This window comes from Thunnus maccoyii, chromosome 14 (genome assembly GCF_910596095.1).
Source record: "Thunnus maccoyii chromosome 14, fThuMac1.1, whole genome shotgun sequence".
NCBI classification, from domain to species: Eukaryota; Metazoa; Chordata; class Actinopteri; order Scombriformes; family Scombridae; genus Thunnus; species Thunnus maccoyii.
In genome coordinates this window covers 16008297-16026744 of record NC_056546.1, presented here as the reverse complement: position 1 = coordinate 16026744, position 18448 = coordinate 16008297, and the positions used below count along the sequence as shown (strand labels likewise).

Here is an 18448-nt window from a genome sequence, read left to right as displayed (position 1 = left end):
TTCTTTATTATTTATGTCATGTCTAGTTTGGTTGTCTATTAGTTGGTTGTATCTATTTTCAAACATATTATCATACGTAATTCCTCTGCCTTTTGTTCAAGCTGATGTCTGTTTTTGCTGTTCATTGATTTTGATAATAAATATGTCAAAAACGATAATGATTATGTTTATTAAAATGATTTAAAACGACAACTTTGATGATCCCTGGATGATAACTTTACTTCAAAATGGGATAAATGTCAACTTTGATCATTTTTGAGAAATAAAGTCATATTTTTTTTAAAACAATATATAGACCTAAACAACTCAACCACACCAACAAATGGAAAAAATATATATAGCAAAGCTCCTGCATAAGCTCCTGTTCAAGGTCAATGTTTCCTGTTCCTGTTTAGCTGCAGTATATTGTTTTGTTATTAATATGAATGATAAAATCCCTAGAGATTAAGTCAAATCTGCACATAGGGGATATGACACCTCTGGCCACCGGGTGGGGTTGTTTACCTATCTCACTGACATGGTGAAGGCAGTCAAGAAGACTCAGTTTTTCCAGACAGACTTACACCTCTCTGCAGTTTTACTGACACATACAGACTTAATTAACACATTAATAACACGGGGTACCTGAGGAGCGGGTGAAATAGACCTTAGTCACTGTAATTGTAGTGCAATTAGTGTACTTAATCATCACTTGTCCAGCACTAATGGCTGCACAGCTGCAGTAGGGGATTTGTAAAAGGCTTACCCCTCTTAAGACAATAGTGGTCACCTGGAGAACAAATGAGGCAGCACTAATACTCCGGAGGTATCCAATGCGTCTCGAGCTCATCCGGCGCAATATGGACACAGCAGGTAACGCTGTCACACTTTGTTCCCTTTAGTTTAAACGCGATGACATGCTGTAACAATTGATTTACAGCCGTTTTGTAACGTTACACGGCTCAAGGTGTCAACAGGACAGGAGTCATATTTAGGCTGTGTTTTGTCAACAAGTAGTTTGAAGTTTAAATTGTTTGTTAACGTTAATAGACACATGATAATCAACTGTTAATGGGCTACTTGTTTATGTGTATTGTCTCTTAGTCGCTGTCCGTGGTGCTGACTGATAGAAAAACACGTGAAGTTCAAGGCAACAACGTTACCTCTATATTTTCTTTTTTTTATTCTACCCTTTAATCCAAGTTTGTAGGTCACGACTGTATCAAAAAAATGAGAGAGTTTCATTAGCCCAGCTGGAACTTCTCAGACCACATTACTCATCACAGCGTATTCTTCTCACAACAGATATCCATTTAATTAAACATGACCCGAGGGGAATCACCATGCATCGCTGATTGCTCCGCAGACTGCCCCGCAGCCTCTCAGCTGAAGCAAGGAGGAAACAAGCAGCAGCATGGCTGTGGAGATGGATTCAGAAGCAACAATTATGGGAACTCAAGGATTATACCAACTTCTTTAACCTTGAAGGAAAGGTCAATCATGGAGGACTACTTTTTGACATCTTTTTTAAAGAATTACACAGTATGTTCGTTCAGCTGTGCAGATTTAGTCTAAGTTGGAGTTTTTTTATATCACATTTTCTCCTGTGGATCTTGGATCAGTTTATTTTTCACTTGAAACCAGTTTCATTCAATTTTAGGGATGTTGTGTACAGCTTTGTAAGTTACCTGCTTCAGAGGGGATCAGCTTCTCTATTGTATCATCCAGTGTGGACCAGCAGGTGCTAAAAAGTCCAGTTCCCCACTACACTTGTCCCCCAACTCCTAGGCTGCACGTCTTCCATCCTGACATCAGACCCCAGATCTCCTCCTGCCTGGATGACTAAAGGAAGAGTTGCCAGACACGTAGCATGGCTCGTTCCTCTCACTCCCCTGGCTGGAGGGAGATGACAAATGGAGGGGGGCACCCCCACCTCAACAATGGAGGCCAGACAGAGGGGTCCCACAGCACCACACGCTACATGCTGAAGAAGCAGCACCGCCACAGACGCAGATCCTCCTCACCGATGGGCAGGGTGATCCTGATCAACGCACCTGTTGATGGTGAGTTTTGCACATGACAATTGTCCTCTGTTACCATGGTGATGCCTTCACAGTCTCACAGGCACATTCAGGACAATCTGTCATTAATCCATATTTAGTGATATTTTGGCTTGCTGATGTATCAGTCACTTAATTAAAAGTCACTGCTGATGGATACTGTTTATATATTTGATCATTATTGCATCGGTTATCAAATCAATCCTCCAGTATACTGAAGATACCCCAAAGGTATGCATGAATTTGTCAGTGACACATCTGAAAACCTTCAAAAGTACATGATATACATGTAAGTTTAAGGTTTTTTTTGGCCACGAAGATGCTCAAATGTATTAAATATCAGCACAGAATGTTGGTTAGTATGAGTTTGAATAGAAAATACTGTTTAGTTTCTGTTGTTTACACTGAGTTTCTGTAAATAATTAAGGTAAGATAACACTTTATTATTGTCCCAGAGGGAAATTTGCCATGGACACACAATGCTGATGCTGTACAGTACCAAATAATTAAACAGGAATACAGATCATACATCTCATAAATACCTAGATAGGAAATAGTTGTACAATAAATTACTCAGGATAAATACTAAAGCTTGATAAATACTCAAAGATTTATTATTATTATCTTCATATCTACGTTTTTCACAACTGCCACAATCCTGTTTTGGACTCAGATCATTGTCTGTAGTTGACTGTGGGGTTATAAAGACGTTTATAGTCGGTATGTGTCGGTGTGTTTCCTGGTTTTGTGTGGTTGCAGGTGGGGATGACTGCGAAGACATTCACACAGTGACAGTAGATAAGAGTCCAGATGGGCGTCTGGGCTTCAGTGTCCGCGGAGGCTCTGAACATGGACTCGGCGTATTTGTCAGCAAGGTGGAGGATGACAGCTCTGCAGGTTAGGAGGAAGTGTGTGTGTGTGTGTGTGTGTGTGTGTGTTCCTCACGTTGATGGCAAACATTTTTTCTTCAGAGTGCGTAAATCTGGGCATGTGGTCTTATGTTTCATTGTGACATTTACTCTTTTGTACCATGCTGAGTTCCAACTGTGTCTGCAGCGCAGGCTGGGCTGACTGTGGGCGATAAGCTGGTGGAGGTGAACGGGGTCAGTCTGGAGAGCATCACCATGAGCAGCGCTGTGAAGGTCCTGACAGGCAACAACAGGCTGAGGATGGTGGTGAGACGAGTGGGCAAAATCCCCGGCATCCGCTACTCCAAGGAGAAGACCACATGGTGAGGTCAAACAGCAGGCTAAGTAGAGTTCATTTATTAACTTTGCCAAACAGTAATTGTATATTGTGACTGTTATACTTTTCTGGATATATTATTATTTAAAGTACAGACTACAACCGTGTTATTACCAGTGCTGACCTTTGCATGGCTCTTGTTTTGTGTAGTCTTGTCACTTGACTGTATCTCACACTGGCTATCTTTCTTTTGGGATATACTGTATCTTGGTTTCATGTGGCAGCAGTGGATGGATTACCGCTGTGACCTTTATTGCTATATTAACCGATACTGACAGGCTTGAGCTCAGCAGAGAAAGGCAAAGCAGTGTATGTGAGTGTTTTCATGCATGTGTGTGTGTGTACACATCCCCTTGTGCATATGTGTGTGTGTAGGGTGGATCTGATTCACCGGCGGATGGTGGTGGAGGAGAGCGGTCACACGCCATCAGAGGCCAGTTCAGACAGCGCTCTCCGCAGGATCGTACATCTCTTCACCACATCAGATGACTACTGTTTGGGCTTCAACATCAGAGGAGGCAAAGAGTTCGGACTGGGAATTTATGTCTCCAAGTATGCACGAAATCTGGTGCAAAACACATTCAGCCAATGCTTTTTTACACCAGAAGTGTCCATCAGCATCCAATAAACAGAATTAAATTCTTATAAATTCAGCCGAGTGGTGCAGGGTGTAACAAGACAGACTTTCAAGTGGTGGAGCTCAGGTTCAGCCCCACCCTGCTGAAGTGTCCTTGAGCAAGAGGAAGAGAGGGGAAATGAGAACAGAATTTTCCCACAGGAATTAGATATTAAATCACAAACTATTTGTAGTTCATTTCTTCTGTTTTTGCCTTAGTTCAAAGCCACCAGTCTCCTAGTAGAAGGTTGTGTGTGTGTGTGTGTGTGTGTGTGTGTGTGTGTGTGTGTGTGGGTGTGTGTTGACTTCACTGCCATACAAGAAGAGTCCAAACTGCTTTGGTGAGCTTGTAGTCTGAACAAGACAAACAAGATAACATTTAACAGTGTAGTGAGACTAAAATATACATGTAAGTCCATCTAATACATGTAAAAAATACTTGAACATACCATACTAACCATACGAGATGAAATAAAAGTATTAATTGATATAAAAAGTCAGGTATAGCCTTATGAAGTAAAATCCTACAGTTTACCTTTCAAGAGTCAAATATCTTAAGGAAATGTACTTATTTTGATTTTTGATTCAGATTTTATACATCTTTATTTCTCTCCTGTGTGTGTGTGTGTGCATTTTCTCTTCAGGTTGGACCCAGGTGGGCTTGCAGAGCTGCACGGTATCAAAATGGGGGATCAGATCCTTGCAGCCAACGGGGTCAGCTTTGATGACATCACGCACAGCAATGCAGTTGAGGTCCTGAAGAGCCACACCCATGTCATGTTGACCATAAGGGTTAGAGACTTAAAGATTCACTAATTCATATTTTTATATTAACACTGGATCAGATGATTATGTGTAATGTGAAAGAGGTCACATGACCTGACTCTGCAGTTCCCCTTAGCTCTACAGAACGTTTTAGCATCTTTCAGCTCATTGTTTTGTTTTTACGGCCAACAACTTTACTGTGTTAGTTCAGTCTCATCAAACCTGTTTGAGTTAGCAACTAGCTAGTGAACATAGCGGAGCATTTAGCAGCTAAAAAGCTAAATATTTCCCCTAAGGAGTTGGTGGAAACCAAACCAGAGCTGAAAGGAGAGTGAATATTGGATTTACATTCATCTGGGGTACAGAAATATGACTCCACATGAATGCTAATGTCGCTCCATGACAGCTAAATGTGTAAATAAGCAACTGCTTGCTTACACGTTAGCCACATCAACTTTACATTATAATAATACGTCAGTGTTTACAGCTTGTTAGACCCAAAAAATCAGTTAATACAGGTTTAAGTCTGACTTCAAAAATGTGTCCTGTTTTACACAACTGTGGGGCAGTGTTGTATGGCAGTGTTAACCTCTGGTTTAAACATAACAATTGATTGGGTGCTCTAAGTGCTGTGACACAATAATAAATGTTACAGCGTGTTAAACAACACCAGCTCTTCTCAGGAGTGGACAGCACGAGCCTGCGCAGCACAACAGACAGCTGGCTTACAGCCCTTGAAATCCTTTTATGTGTCTTGGTGTGCATGCATGTGTGCAAGGCCATGCTGCTTTAACCTGTGTCATTTTTAGATGAAGGAATTGTGTGTATGTTTGTGTGTAGGAACGGGCAAATGTGTGTTGCTCGGTGTGTTTGAGTGTGTGTATGTGCGCTATCTCTGCTCGCTAACATTGCCGTGTGCTCATTTTACTCCTCTGATCTCAGGTTCCACGTGTGAAAAACAGCCAGGGACGATTTTCATTATTCAAAGGCAGTCAGGGATCAGGTTATAATCAACAGAAAGCCTAATTTTATGTGCTGCTTCTCTGCTGTATTAGACCCATTTATAGATCAAAATCACACATGGTGGAGCCAGCATTCAGTTACTAAACTCTCTCACATCTGGGCATCTAAAGCTTTTGTGGAAAATCTTAGATGTATCCTCAAGTGTCTTTTCTTTGAACTTAAGCTGCTACACAGCTTAGACAGATGAGACAATTCCTTAAAATAGACTTGAGAGGATATTGAACACTAATTCTTGACACAAAATGACTCATTCCTTATAAGAAACACTGGCGAAAGCAGTGTTTCCCAAGCTCTTTTATATCACAGCACCCACTCTCAGTGATATATCATGCCCACTAATAACACAAATAACATTGTTGTAACATAATGTATGTGACATGTATGAAATAACAAGCCCCTCACAAGCCCCCTACTTCATGAAAGTATATTATTAAATCACTGGAGTACCCTGTTAAGTGAAATAATACAGGCCTATTCTCAGTCGCTCAAAAAATGAACTCAGCAGATTTGGGCTAAGTTGCTGTCCAGAATTGGAGACGTCCTACAAGTAGCCCAAACCTACAATGCAAAAAAATAAAGAGAAAATTAACAGTAAGAAAAAATTAAATGAACAAATTCAAGGCCATCCTCAAGGCAACCCAGCAGCACCCATTTTAGGAACCTCTGAGCAGATTTTTGTAGCCAAAACCTACAACATATAAATGAACGGTAACACAAAGTAAATGAGCAAAACTTGTGGCACCCATTTGGGGAACCATGGGCCTAGAGTTGGTTAACTGATGGAAATGATTCTACTTCATAAGCATCAGACACATTTGTAGTTTGTAGTTTTCCTGTATGATTAGGTTGACTGTCTCATGTTCTTGCTAAATATTTCATTTTTTTGTACAACAGGAAGCTGGAAGATACCCTGCATACAAGGAGATGGTGGCAGAATATGGTTGGCTCAAAAAATGTACGTTGACTACCCCAAAAGAGTGTTTCTTACAAAATATTATTTTCCAAGATAGAGATACTGAGGAAGGCAGTACTTGCAGTGTAATAAAAATTGCAGAACAAAATAATGAAGATGTGACCTGGAGTTTTTCATTCTCATTTTTGTTTGCAAAGCCACATGTTGGATTCTACTTGGAAATTTTACCAAACAAAGTAGAACATTGGTTACATGTAGCCTGCTTATACTAAAACCCTGTCATTCATTTTCTTCACAAATTCCCTGTTTTTCAGTTTGATATGAGTAGCTCTGATAAAATCCAGGGATTAATTCGGTGTACTCAAAGGCAGCTCAGTCATCTGGAACACAACATGACCTGACATCTGGGTCTCTGGGTGTTTATTTTACAAAGATGCACAAGATGCGGAGTCATTTTGTCTCCCAACATCTTAGAGGATTAACAGTACATGAGGTCAGACAGGTTTTGATCCAAACAAAGCAGACTGTGTGAAATAAGGGAATTAAATGTCCTTAGCAAATCTTATTCACTATGTAACTTTGCAGATTTTGTGTTGTGTGTTGTATGTAAATGAAACTGGTTAGTTTCATAAGGTATCGCTTTTGATGTTTTAAATTGAAAACAATAATATTCTGAATACTCACTAAGCTCCCTTCCTTCATTGTAATTAAGTTTTTTTTTTTCAACAGTGGCCAATGGAGGCCCTGCACCATCCTCCCAGGGTTCAGAATCTAACTCCTCTGCCTCCTCGTTGTCCTCCGGCACCCCTCTCAGCTCCCTCAGTGGTCTCTCCCAGGTCCTTTTCCCTCCTGTCTTTGGCTCTGAGATGGTAGATGTAGCCATCTCCACAGAGGAGCGCTCCCGACGTTCAAGCAGCGCAGAAAGAACTGCTGACACTGCCATACAGACTGACCCCCACCCTCCAAACTACCTGGAACACCGCTCGCCAGATGTCTCGTACCCTGATAGGCTGGTCACCCCAGAAACCAGTCGGACTGTAGGTGCCACAGTGCTGCTGAAAGACACACTCATACGTGGGAAAGGGGAAGGGCCGAGGGACATGCGTGGAGCTGGGGACGGTGAAGCTGGGGACGGTGGGCAGGGACGGATGAGGACGCTGTCATCAGGGGACCAGGAAGTAGTGAAACACTCACCTAAGACGGCGGCGTTGATGGCCCTGAGCAGACCGCGGAAGCCAATCAGACGTTCCCAGAGCCATATCACTGTGTCAGGTGAGACCTGCGGGCTCACTGGGATTGTAAGCGGAGTGAAGCAGTTCTGGAAAAGTCCTCTGTAGTAGAGGTACACTGATAAATTGGCAGGGCTGATATTAGATTATTGCAGATATATCAGTATTGTGTGTATATATATTGGCCAATAAGCAACAGTAATTTGCAATACAGAAATGCCAAAATATGTTTGAGGTCATTTAGAAACAGTATCTCCATTGCATAGTTTTTCTGAGAGCTCTGACAAGTTAATTTTTCAACTGTAAAATGGCATCAGATAAGTCAGAGGATCACCAAAGTTCACAACAACCATGAATGTCTGCAACAAACTGCACATTAATCTATACAACAGTTCTCTCTGAACCACAAATTTCAACCTATTGGTGGCACTAGAGGAAGTCAGGGCGTCTCCAAAGTCATTTAGATTTACTCTCTGGGGACTATGAATGTTTGTCAAAATTTCATGGCAATCCATCCAATGTTGTTGAGATATTCTATAAAAATGATGATGAAAATTGGCCAGTATATCAATGTCAGATGTTTTGTACTCTCATACATCAGCCTCAGAGAATCTGTATTGGTCGGGCTATCCCCTGTATTGTTGTTGTTGCTTGTATTGGCAGTATCATCCATCTCCTTTGAAAAATCAACCTTTCTGGCATCACGGCACACTAAGAATCATGGCCACAATGAAGCTCAATCAGGTTCAATTCTTAAGCTGATATTGGTGACAGTACCTGCATTCACTGTGTCTTAAGATCCTCTCTCAGACTTTCCAGAGGTCTTTCTGTAGGGTATCAATCAGTTTAATGACCCCTCATTCTTCTATCACTCCAGGAGATAAACAAGAACATCCAGACTCTACACGGCTCCAGACAGAATTTATCCAAAAGCACAAAGTTAACACAGACTCATGATTAATCACTGCCCTTTGGTCTCACTTGTTGTACCTCTGTGAGAAATGAATAAGAACAAGCATATGGAGAAATATCCATCGAAGCCTTGGCGGGGCTGTTGAGTTATTAGCCTTTCCTTTTCAATTTATCCAACTCATTCATACATCCAGGACCTGGCGGGGGCGTGGGGCAAAGCCCAGGGCCGATTGGACATTTGTTATGTAAGCCAGAGCACTTCACTGTAGTGCTCTCAATAGATGGGGGTGTGTTCAGGTTCGTGTAGCTGCAATTCATCAGTATTACTGTGTTGATTTCCACAGTGGCAGATTTACTGCAGTGAACAGAGAAGCTGACTGGAAGAGAAATGAACAGTCTGTGCTCATAGCGGAGAGTGTGTATCACCTAGCATTATTGGCTAACAGTTAAGCAATAAGCAGTACAAAACCTAATGAATTAGGTTTTCAACACCATGCACAAATATGAACAATGTTCTTGCTATGGTTCAACACCTCTTATGGAAAGTTTTGATAAGAACAAGATATACCTGCAGCAAAGATGGCATATAGTTAAGTTAGTTTAGTTGAATTACTTCTTTGTATTTGTTTACCTAATTTAGCAGGTGATAGTTTGTGCGGATTTTACACACAATGTCTCAATCAGTCATATTTCACAGTATCATTGGAAAAATTTATCTGCACAGACTTCTACACCGTTCATTTAGAGGTACTGAGCATTGCATACCATTTCTTTGTTTCCCCCTTTAGAAGACAGGCAGAAGAAGAAGAGACAACAGAAAGAGAAGAGCACAAAAGAGGGTAAATCCGGCCTGCAGCGCTCCAAAACCCTTGTTAACCTGCTATTTAAAAAAGACCGTAAAGAAAAGAGTCGCTCCAAGTCACCGTCCCACCATGCTGACAGAGGTGAGGGATGTTTTCTTCCTCGGCACATATTCTGCATCCCACAAAGCAAAAATATAACCTGATAATTTAGCTTAATTCTTTGTATTTGAATTGCTGAACAAATCTGATATGTGGGCAGTGATTCAGAGATCTGGAAGTTGGTTAAGCAAACTGCAAACTTTTTAAAACCACATGGCACTGTCTTTGACACATGCTGCAAAAAAATGACCATTGTAGCTAATAATTTAGCCTTGCATCTATTGAATCTTGAAATGTAATTAAATTTAAGATAAAGTGGTCAAAAATATGCCAATAAGATAAGCAAGGTTTACTTGTATGTAATGTAATTTCATTTGATTTGAAAATTAGTGACTATTGGTATCAAGTTATGACAGTTAATTCAAGAAAATTCTTCAACTAGTTGATTTGCAGTGGAAATATGTGAAAGTATCTCATGCCATCTGTAGATTTTCTTGTTTACGTCTTGTTTATTCCAGTTTTCATTTTATTTCCTCAGATAAGGACAGGGGTCGTTCCTTCCAGCTCTTGACCTCCCCCAGAGAATCCCGTGCAGGAGTTAAAGACGGCAGCCCACAGCACCGACCTGAGACCCTGCAGCACGTGGAAGACATGGCAAAGAAGCTGCTCAGCCAGGATGAGGTGGCCGCTGTGATGAGACACTGTTGGCGGGTGAGTTCTTGATCTGAAATTACCTCCTCTGACACCTTGCAGGGGCTCAACTGTGTTTTTTTTCCACCCAGTGAATGAAGATCAGCTACTTGAAGGCTTAAGTGTGCAGTATCGTTCCCTGTGATGCTGAGTGTCCCTTAGTGATAGATGTGTCTGGCAGCGGCTGAGACAAAAGACAGATTTGGCCTGTCATTTATGATTAGGATCAAATATCAGCCACCATCTGATCCCCTTGTCTCTCTCGGCCCCTCTCACGCTCGTCGGCCAATTTCAGGGGATCAGCTCTTCAGTCGGCCCTTTGCCATCACTGCTTAAGATATTGAGCTTACTCTGAGCACGGTGTAACTTTCCTGTTAATACAGTAATTCACCACCAAAGACTGAAAACTGGAGGATTGTAGTGTTCTTGGGAAAGTGAATATTAACTGTTATGTACATGTACGTAACACTTTATATCAGAAGACAACCCAGCTCCCAATGATGTACACTAGTGAAGTTATTTCAAGGTGCAACTAATCCAAGATTGATGACCCGAAAACAATCTGATGGAAAGCTGTCTATGGAGATAATTAAACTACATGGTTCTTCTTCTTCTCCTCTATTTTGTTCACCAACCTAATCCGTCCCTCAGTTTTTGTCCGACAATGTGATCGAGGATTTAGTGCGCCCCCTTTTGGCAATCTTGGACCGTCCAGAAAAGCTGCTACTTCTCAGAGAAATAAGGTGAGATAGAGTATACACAGAATATGTACATGTATACGTATATGTTTGATGTTCATATGTATGTGAGTAAATCTGATTGATCATATCTGCTGCAGAATGCTGATACCTACGACGGAGTTGGGTCGTTTTGACAGCATGGTCATGCCCTTTGAGCTGGAGGCGTACGATATTCTGAAAAGTCGCTCAGGTGAGAAGAGGAATATAGCTTAACATAAAAGATGTAGGTGTTAGAAAAATTGCAGATTACAGATCAAATTACAGATCTTTCATTGTTTTATGTATTTATTTATTTCTTTTAGTGCGTTCTCCAGCTCTGCGCTCTCCTCGCAGTGGAACCCCTCGACGCCACCTCATAACTCCGATCCCAGGTACATGGACTCTTCCTCTGACTCTGACTCTTTCTCGTCCTGAACCTCACCTCTTTTCTCTCTCTCTCTCTTTCTGGCTGGTGGACTCTCTCTCATCCCAGAGGAGTATCAGATAAACAAGGGGCTTTTTGTCTCCTACATCTCCCTCTCTTACTTTTCCTCCCTCCTTACTCGCCCAATCTCACATCTGTTTCATACCTGCACATCCTATCCTGATCCTGGCATTCCATACACACATATCCACCTCCAAACCTCATAAAAACACACTTACACACACACTTACACACACACGCATTACAAGCACAAGATATCTCAGGTTTCCTGTGCCTGTGCTGAAGCTTAGGCTTGTATTACGTCTCTGCGGCCTACAGAAAAGACTGAGACATGCCCGGTTGGCCAGTGTGACACTTCAACAATACAAAGATGCTCTGAGCGTTTTCCACATTCAAGAGCCATTGAGACAATACGGTCTCACTTTAGACTGACTACAGACTTCTCACTTTCTAAGAAACCTGAAGGAAGCTGACAAGGCATCACTGAGATGTCAGTGTTTTGAAAGTTTTAGGTGGCTGACCTTACATTTCAAGAGATGCAAGTTATGAATGGCGGGCATTTTTTGTCCCATTTAGTAGGTTTGACATCTGAGTCTCTGACCTGAAACAGATCCACTGGATATGTTAGTTTTACAAAGAAATTGTAAATATAAGCTGTCAGTGACATCTCAAAGTGTTTTAATAGGCTTATTATTGTCTATCCTTTTATATCCTTTCCAAATATTAAAATAAAATACAAGTCTGGTGTAAAACCCACTGTTTGTTGTTCAAAGGACGTCATTGAGATCCTTGCATGAACAACATTGTCCTGATGTTAGTATTTAATTCTTATAGGTTCTATGTTGTTTACCTTTTGAAGTGAAAGACGTAGCTTAGGAAGTAAAACTCTTTGTAATATATATGTGTGTAGAAAATTGCAACTTTGATGACAATGCTAAAGGGTAACTCTAGCACTCTCTCTCAAATTGACCAAATTAAGTTTGTTTTATTCTCAGTATCTTAGCTCACACTGACCTGCTGCCTTGATGACCTTCTCATAACTTTTTTCGTTTATCTAACAGACATTCTACAAATTTCATTGTCTGCAGTCTAGAGCCTGTGAGGTTAAATCTGAACTTCACATGTTTTTGTGTGTTTCCAGACTACAGGGGTGGATTCCTCCTGCAGCCGGTCCAGGACACAATGAGGGAGCGTCAGTTGATTGAGGAGTTGGAGAGACTGCGTTTGTCCGGCCAACAGTCAGGCCATCTGCCTCCATCCCGTGCCTTCACCCCCCTTCTGGATGTACCTGTGGACAGCTACGCCTCCTCCACTGTGCGCTCCCGCTCCTTGAGCCCCTCACCCACCCACAGCTTCCTTCTCACAGAATCCCCACAGAGCACCCAACGTGGGCGCCAACACAATCGCTCCCTGAACAGGAGAGAGAACGGGGTGTCGCGGTATGACGAGATCTCCTTGTTGTCTGTGTCTGACCGAGGAGATGTGACTCCTGAACAAGGGAGGTCACCTGTGAGGAACGGACGTGGGAGACCGAGGAGGGAGGTGAGTCCTGAGAGTGTCGATGGCAGATGGATTAGGCAAGAGGGCTACACAGAAGTCAGCGTACGGGTTCCTTCACAGAGGCGAGCAAGAACCCCTCTGGCTGATGTATTTGAGCCCCCGAGAGAGAAGAGCCCCTCCACAAGTAGAGGGAGCAGTCAGCCGGTAAATGGACATTCACAAAATGGTCACGGTGTGAAAAGAACAGCAACTCTGCCACCAGAGGGCTATGAAATCACCACTTTGACCATCTCCAAAGCCAAGCAGTCACTGGGTGAGTACAATACAGAATGATGCGTGTATTTCGCATTTTTATCTAAGTTTTAACTGTATGCATATTCAGGATTGTTATAGTTGTATCAGTGAGCATTTCTGTTTAATGTTTTCAGCCTCCCATATTCATTACATCACCAGTAGAGGTCAGGGCATTACTTACTACCACACTGAAAGGCTCTGAAAGAGTTAAATGTTGTAAAGATAGCTCAGAATGACCAGATAGAGTATATCCACTGTAGTTTAAGACTAGTTTGAATACAGAAATCTATTGCTGTTAGTAAATCCCTCATTTTATATGATTTCCTTGTTTGTTTACAGGTATTAGTATCTCTGGAGGTATGGAGTCTCGAGTCCAGCCCATGATAAAGATCGAGAAGATCTTCCCTGGAGGAGCTGCATCAACAAATGAGGCTCTGAAGGTGAGCAAAACAGAAACAGGGAGAAACACCTTAACATTTTACAAAAATGGGTTTCAATTAGCTAAAAAAATATGAAAAATTGTGATTCTTTGTCTTGAAGAAACATCAGAGTGAAGGTGATGAACATAATTATGTCCTTTCACCAGAAATAACACCCTGATTTGAGAGCACATTAGCTATCCATCCTGGTTGTAGTGTGTTGAGTGCCTGTCAGACCTCTGTGCGGTGGTTATGAGTTGTTTTTGTTATAAGTAGTGTGTCTATGAAGGAGAGGGTGAAGATGTGCAATGAGGAGTGGAGAGGGGATGAGTGGGGAGCCAGCTCAAGTAGCCCATTAATTATTGATGAGGTACACGGGTGCTGGTCTGCTAATGTATTGGTAATATATTGCCTGCATAGTGACTTAACAGTCGTCCGTGGTCTCGGCCTGGCTCACTTAAACACAGATGATACACACACTCATTCACTACCGTCAACTACAGGTTAATTCTTTAAGCTCCTAGAGTCAAAGTTACAGCGGCTAAACAACACTTGGATTAAGATGCTTGAAAAGAAATGCGTGTGTAAAGAAAGTTGTAACTGAAACAGATCATATATCTGCAATAAGAGGTTACTTATCTAAACCTGTGTTTGTGTGGGTCAATTTGCATGTGTGACCAAAAAAGTAGGTATCAATTGACAGCATTCACTCAGGTCCAAAGCCTGATTAGAGTGTCAAACATCGGGGGGATCCAGTATCTACTCAACCTTTCAAATTCGAAGAACTTCCCTCTTGTAGCTCCTTTTCACACACGCATGCCTGACATGACGCACATATGCACCCAACCTCGAATAAAAGAGAAGATAAATGAGAGACGGCACAACATTTACAGGCAATATGAGAGCAACAGAAGCTTCAGGGGAATGGCAAAGATGGAAAATAAAGCAGGATATTGGGTGTGTAAAATCCAGAAACTGGCAAAGGAAGAGAGACTGGAAAAACAGATTTAGGCCATAAAGACAGAGAAATTGTTGGTTAGCCTCAGACACAGATATGTTGCTACTCCTGTAGCACCACACTGCTATCTATTGTCTCTTCCCCACACCTTACAAACACGGCATGTCAGCTCGCCCCTATCAGCTCCCTGGCTCAGAGTTATCTCCCCCCTCCCTACTCTGCAGAGGGAAGTGAGGCCAGAGCGGCCCAGTGTTAACATGCATCCTGTCTCCTTAGACTCACATGATAACAGACAATCAGTGAAGAATGTTGTTTTGTGTGTGTATATGTGCGGGCTTGTGAACACATCCTTTCCTGCCACCTGCTTTTATCAGCGGAAACCTGGACAAGAGTGTGTCTCGCGCCCGCATTTAACTAGGCCAACCCGTTTCAATTTGTAGGCCTGTGTGTGGTTAAAGGGTTGGTTCACTCAAATGACAAAAAACCCAAACATTTTGTTTCACTGTGAACAGTTGGAACTACTCACAACTGAAAACTGTCTACATTGTGCTCTGTGGATTATCCAGAGTAACGAGGACAATGATTCTGGGAAAACATTTTACTATTGAATTTTTAGCCACGCTAGCAGAATGGCATTATATAATGTGTGTCAGTCAGTCTGTCCACCACTTTGGTCCAGACTGAAATATCTTAACAACTACTTCATGAATTGCCATGACATTTTGTTGGGATTGTTGACATTCATAGTTCCCAGAAGATAAAGCGTACTGATTTTGGTGATCTCCTGACTTAAAGCCATCATGAGGTTGACATTTATGGCTTTGATTGAAACATCCTAACAACTGTTAGATAAATTGCCATAAAATTTTGTGCACACATTTATGTCCTGCCTAGGATGAACTGTAACTGTGGTGATCCTTTAATTTTTCATCTAATGTCATCATCAGGTCAAAATTTTGGTTTAGTTATTACTTTGTTTTATGACCAAATGCAAAACTATGACATTCCCATCAGCCTCAGCTTTACTTTGTATTTAGCACTAAATAACAAATATTACCATGCTAACACAGTAAACTAACATGGTGAACATGGTAAACATGAATGAATGCTGATGTTAGCATTTAGCTCAAAGCAACACTCCAACAGTTTGAGTACTGTGCCTCACGGAGCTGCTATCAATGCTGCAGACTCTCAATTCTGTGAACACCACAAAGTATTTCATTCACTTCCAATGTATTTAAAATGTTTAAGAGATAAATATCTCAAAACCTGAGCAAATTAAAACAAAGATATCAGCTTTGCTAGTTTTGGCATCTAAAATAAGATGCACCACTGTTTGTGTGTTTGGATGTATCTACTTGTTTATGCTGATATGGGTCATAATTTATAGTAACACAGAGAGCCAATACTTCTCCTCTCCTTAGCTAAAAACTCTCCTTAGGTTGACTTTATTTGTAATGGGCTGATAAACCACATTATGAACGATTCAGTCATGCTTTCATGCAGGCTGTAGTCATTTTACAGGCCATGTTATTTTTGGATCATGATGCCCATTGGCTAAAAAAGAGGAAACCTCATAAATGCGCTCCATAAATGTCCATAAAGAGGATGGGGAAGCTTAGATTGTGATCTATTTAATTCAAATAAATTACTTTTCAAAAATGAAAAAGCACTTTTTAATCTCCTCTTTGGTTAAATGGATCTAAATCTTTTGATGCTGTTCTCACGAAAGGCTATAGGGCTATTGGTGAAGGCCACACTGGTCTGATGAGCCATGACAGAAGCTATCAGGACAAACCTTCTCCTATACTCAAATATGTTTTCTCCATTCCTTGACAGAATTGATAGAGTTGGCTGGTTCGAAATGAAGGGAAAATTAATCTATTTGTGTCTAATGACTAAAAAGGAAAAGGGAAAGGGAAAAAGACATGATTGGTGGAGGTACAACAATGGCCACTGGCCTTGCGTGTGTGCGTGTTTTGTGTTTCTAACCTTCACTCTGGATGAGCGCATTAGGCAGGTGCATCCTCGGCAAATGCTCATGACATCAGAGGAAGTTCCTCTCCTCGTGGCTCCAAAGATTTGCCACACTCTGCTCGCATCCTGCAGGAAACAGAAAGCAAATGATCCCGATTCTATGTGTGTGTGTGTGTGTGTGTTTGTGTGTGTGTGTGTGTGTGTGTGTGTGTGTGTATGTGGTTGTCTCAGTGTATGTTCTTTTTTTAACAACTTTGTGCTGAAGGGAAAGCTTTATATGTGCACTAGTGACGGCCTTCAGTGTGAATACATTAAAGTAATGGGAGAGCCCCAATTCTCTCTGGCATAAATCAGGTTCCCGCTATGGTACACAATCACTGCAGATTTATGGAAACTGTCTGTAATGTTGCGCTAACAGAAAAAGAGATACGGAGTAGGAGAAAAACATACAAATTCATTTAATCCTGAAATATGAATGAAACTAAATCTTATTCTGTGTTTGCATAAAGTTTCAAATGTTGAATTTACCCTTTTACCTGTGTTTGCATACTTACAGGCAGGCTACGAGCTGCTGTCTGTGGATGGCGAGAGTCTGCAGGGGGTGACTCATCAGCACGCTGTGGACGTAATTCGCCGTGCATTCAGCAACAAGGCCAAAGACCCGATGGTTTTTGTGGTCAAGGTCCCTTGGGTCCCAATCAGCCCCAGGAGACCTGCTGACTAACCTCTGTGTGCCTCACAGCAAGACTGCAACTCAGGCGTGAAGGACGCCAAAACCTGCAAGTCCTGCAGGTGTGAATAAACTACACTCCAAAAGAGGAACTGTGAGACAGGTGGAGCTGCGGTCATAGTGAAAAGGAATGGATACGCAAAAGCATTAATCCTGAATGAAAGGCAGAGGTTGTGACGAGAAGTACCAGGAAATGTGTCAGAGAGAAAGGTGAACAAGATGAAGCAGGTTTTTACTCTCAGCCGAATGAAGATTGTTATAAATCACTTTTGCTATGATAAAAATGTAATATACTACGTTGAAGTAGAAATGTTGCAAATGTACAACTTTTATAACATTCTTAGTGTTTTTAGCAATCGTTTTATTAAATGCATACATGGCAACTTAAGTGGACAAAAAGTAAGTAATACTGTACGTCTTTTATGATAAGATCATGTCGTTCATGACCTCCTCCTTGGTTGAAATTGTGCCACTGTTTAACACGTGGCAACCTTGCCATGACCTCTGAACAATGTCTGATTGTGGAGCCAGTGGTCTGTACTTTTAAGTTGGAGCATCTCAGTCCACCAGCCCTGCAGGCCTGCCAGAGGGAGATTACCCCAGCCTGCGTTATGAGATTTATAGATTTATACCCAGATTAAAGCCCTGTATTATGTCAAAACTGATAGTTTGGGTTTAGTGGATGTCTGGGGGGGATTATTACAAATTGCTGCTCAGTATTTTTGTGCTGTATTTTTCTGGCAGAAGTGCTTGTGCTCTGGAGCAATCCGCCACTTTAGAGGCTTAATTACACCACGCTGTGGACTGAGCTTATGCAGACATGTGGAGGGGTTGGAAAAACATGTCAATGAGAAATGCGGGACATGGAGGCCAATGGCACAGTTTAAATCACAGTAGGGTAGAGGAGATACGGGCAGCAAGGTAACTGGAATATAGTGTGCATAGTGCCTTACTTCAGCAGACAGCCACTGGGAAAACATTGATAAAATGTTACACAGACTTGGTTTTAATAAGTGCTAGAAAAGCTGAAGGTGAAATGTTGACATGCAATTAAATTTAAAGATGAAACTGA

The 18448-nt window shown here is 41.6% G+C and overlaps 2 protein-coding genes across 5 annotated transcripts in view; one reads left to right on the top strand and one right to left on the bottom strand.

The window, feature by feature from the left end:
- The window catches only part of sfxn3 (sideroflexin 3), a 13188-nt gene extending 12342 nt beyond the window's left edge, over positions 1–846 (bottom strand). The window contains exon 1 of the mRNA XM_042433900.1: positions 746–846. Coding sequence (XP_042289834.1) covers positions 746–829 — 84 coding nt within the window. The 5' untranslated portion in view covers positions 830–846. The remainder of the gene's footprint in view (positions 1–745) is intronic.
- Positions 1–18448, top strand: part of pdzd7a (PDZ domain containing 7a) — a 19950-nt gene extending 1502 nt beyond the window's left edge. The window contains exons 1-17 of one of the 4 annotated variants that reach the window (XM_042433898.1): positions 541–852; positions 1285–1472; positions 1795–2042; positions 2799–2936; positions 3096–3270; positions 3660–3836; positions 4545–4692; positions 6583–6643; positions 7331–7873; positions 9531–9686; positions 10183–10355; positions 10986–11077; positions 11173–11264; positions 11377–11445; positions 12640–13311; positions 13632–13732; positions 17203–18448. In XM_042433898.1, coding sequence (XP_042289832.1) covers positions 1850–2042; positions 2799–2936; positions 3096–3270; positions 3660–3836; positions 4545–4692; positions 6583–6643; positions 7331–7873; positions 9531–9686; positions 10183–10355; positions 10986–11077; positions 11173–11264; positions 11377–11445; positions 12640–13311; positions 13632–13732; positions 17203–17370 — 2958 coding nt within the window. In that variant the 5' untranslated portion in view covers positions 541–852; positions 1285–1472; positions 1795–1849 and the 3' untranslated portion in view covers positions 17371–18448. Of the gene's footprint in view, positions 1–540; positions 853–1284; positions 2043–2798; positions 2937–3095; positions 3271–3659; positions 3837–4544; positions 4693–6582; positions 6644–7330; positions 7874–9530; positions 9687–10182; positions 10356–10985; positions 11078–11172; positions 11265–11376; positions 11446–12639; positions 13312–13631; positions 13733–17202 lie in introns of those variants that run through there. The other 3 variants (XM_042433896.1, XM_042433897.1, XM_042433899.1) reach the window with 3 other exon arrangements.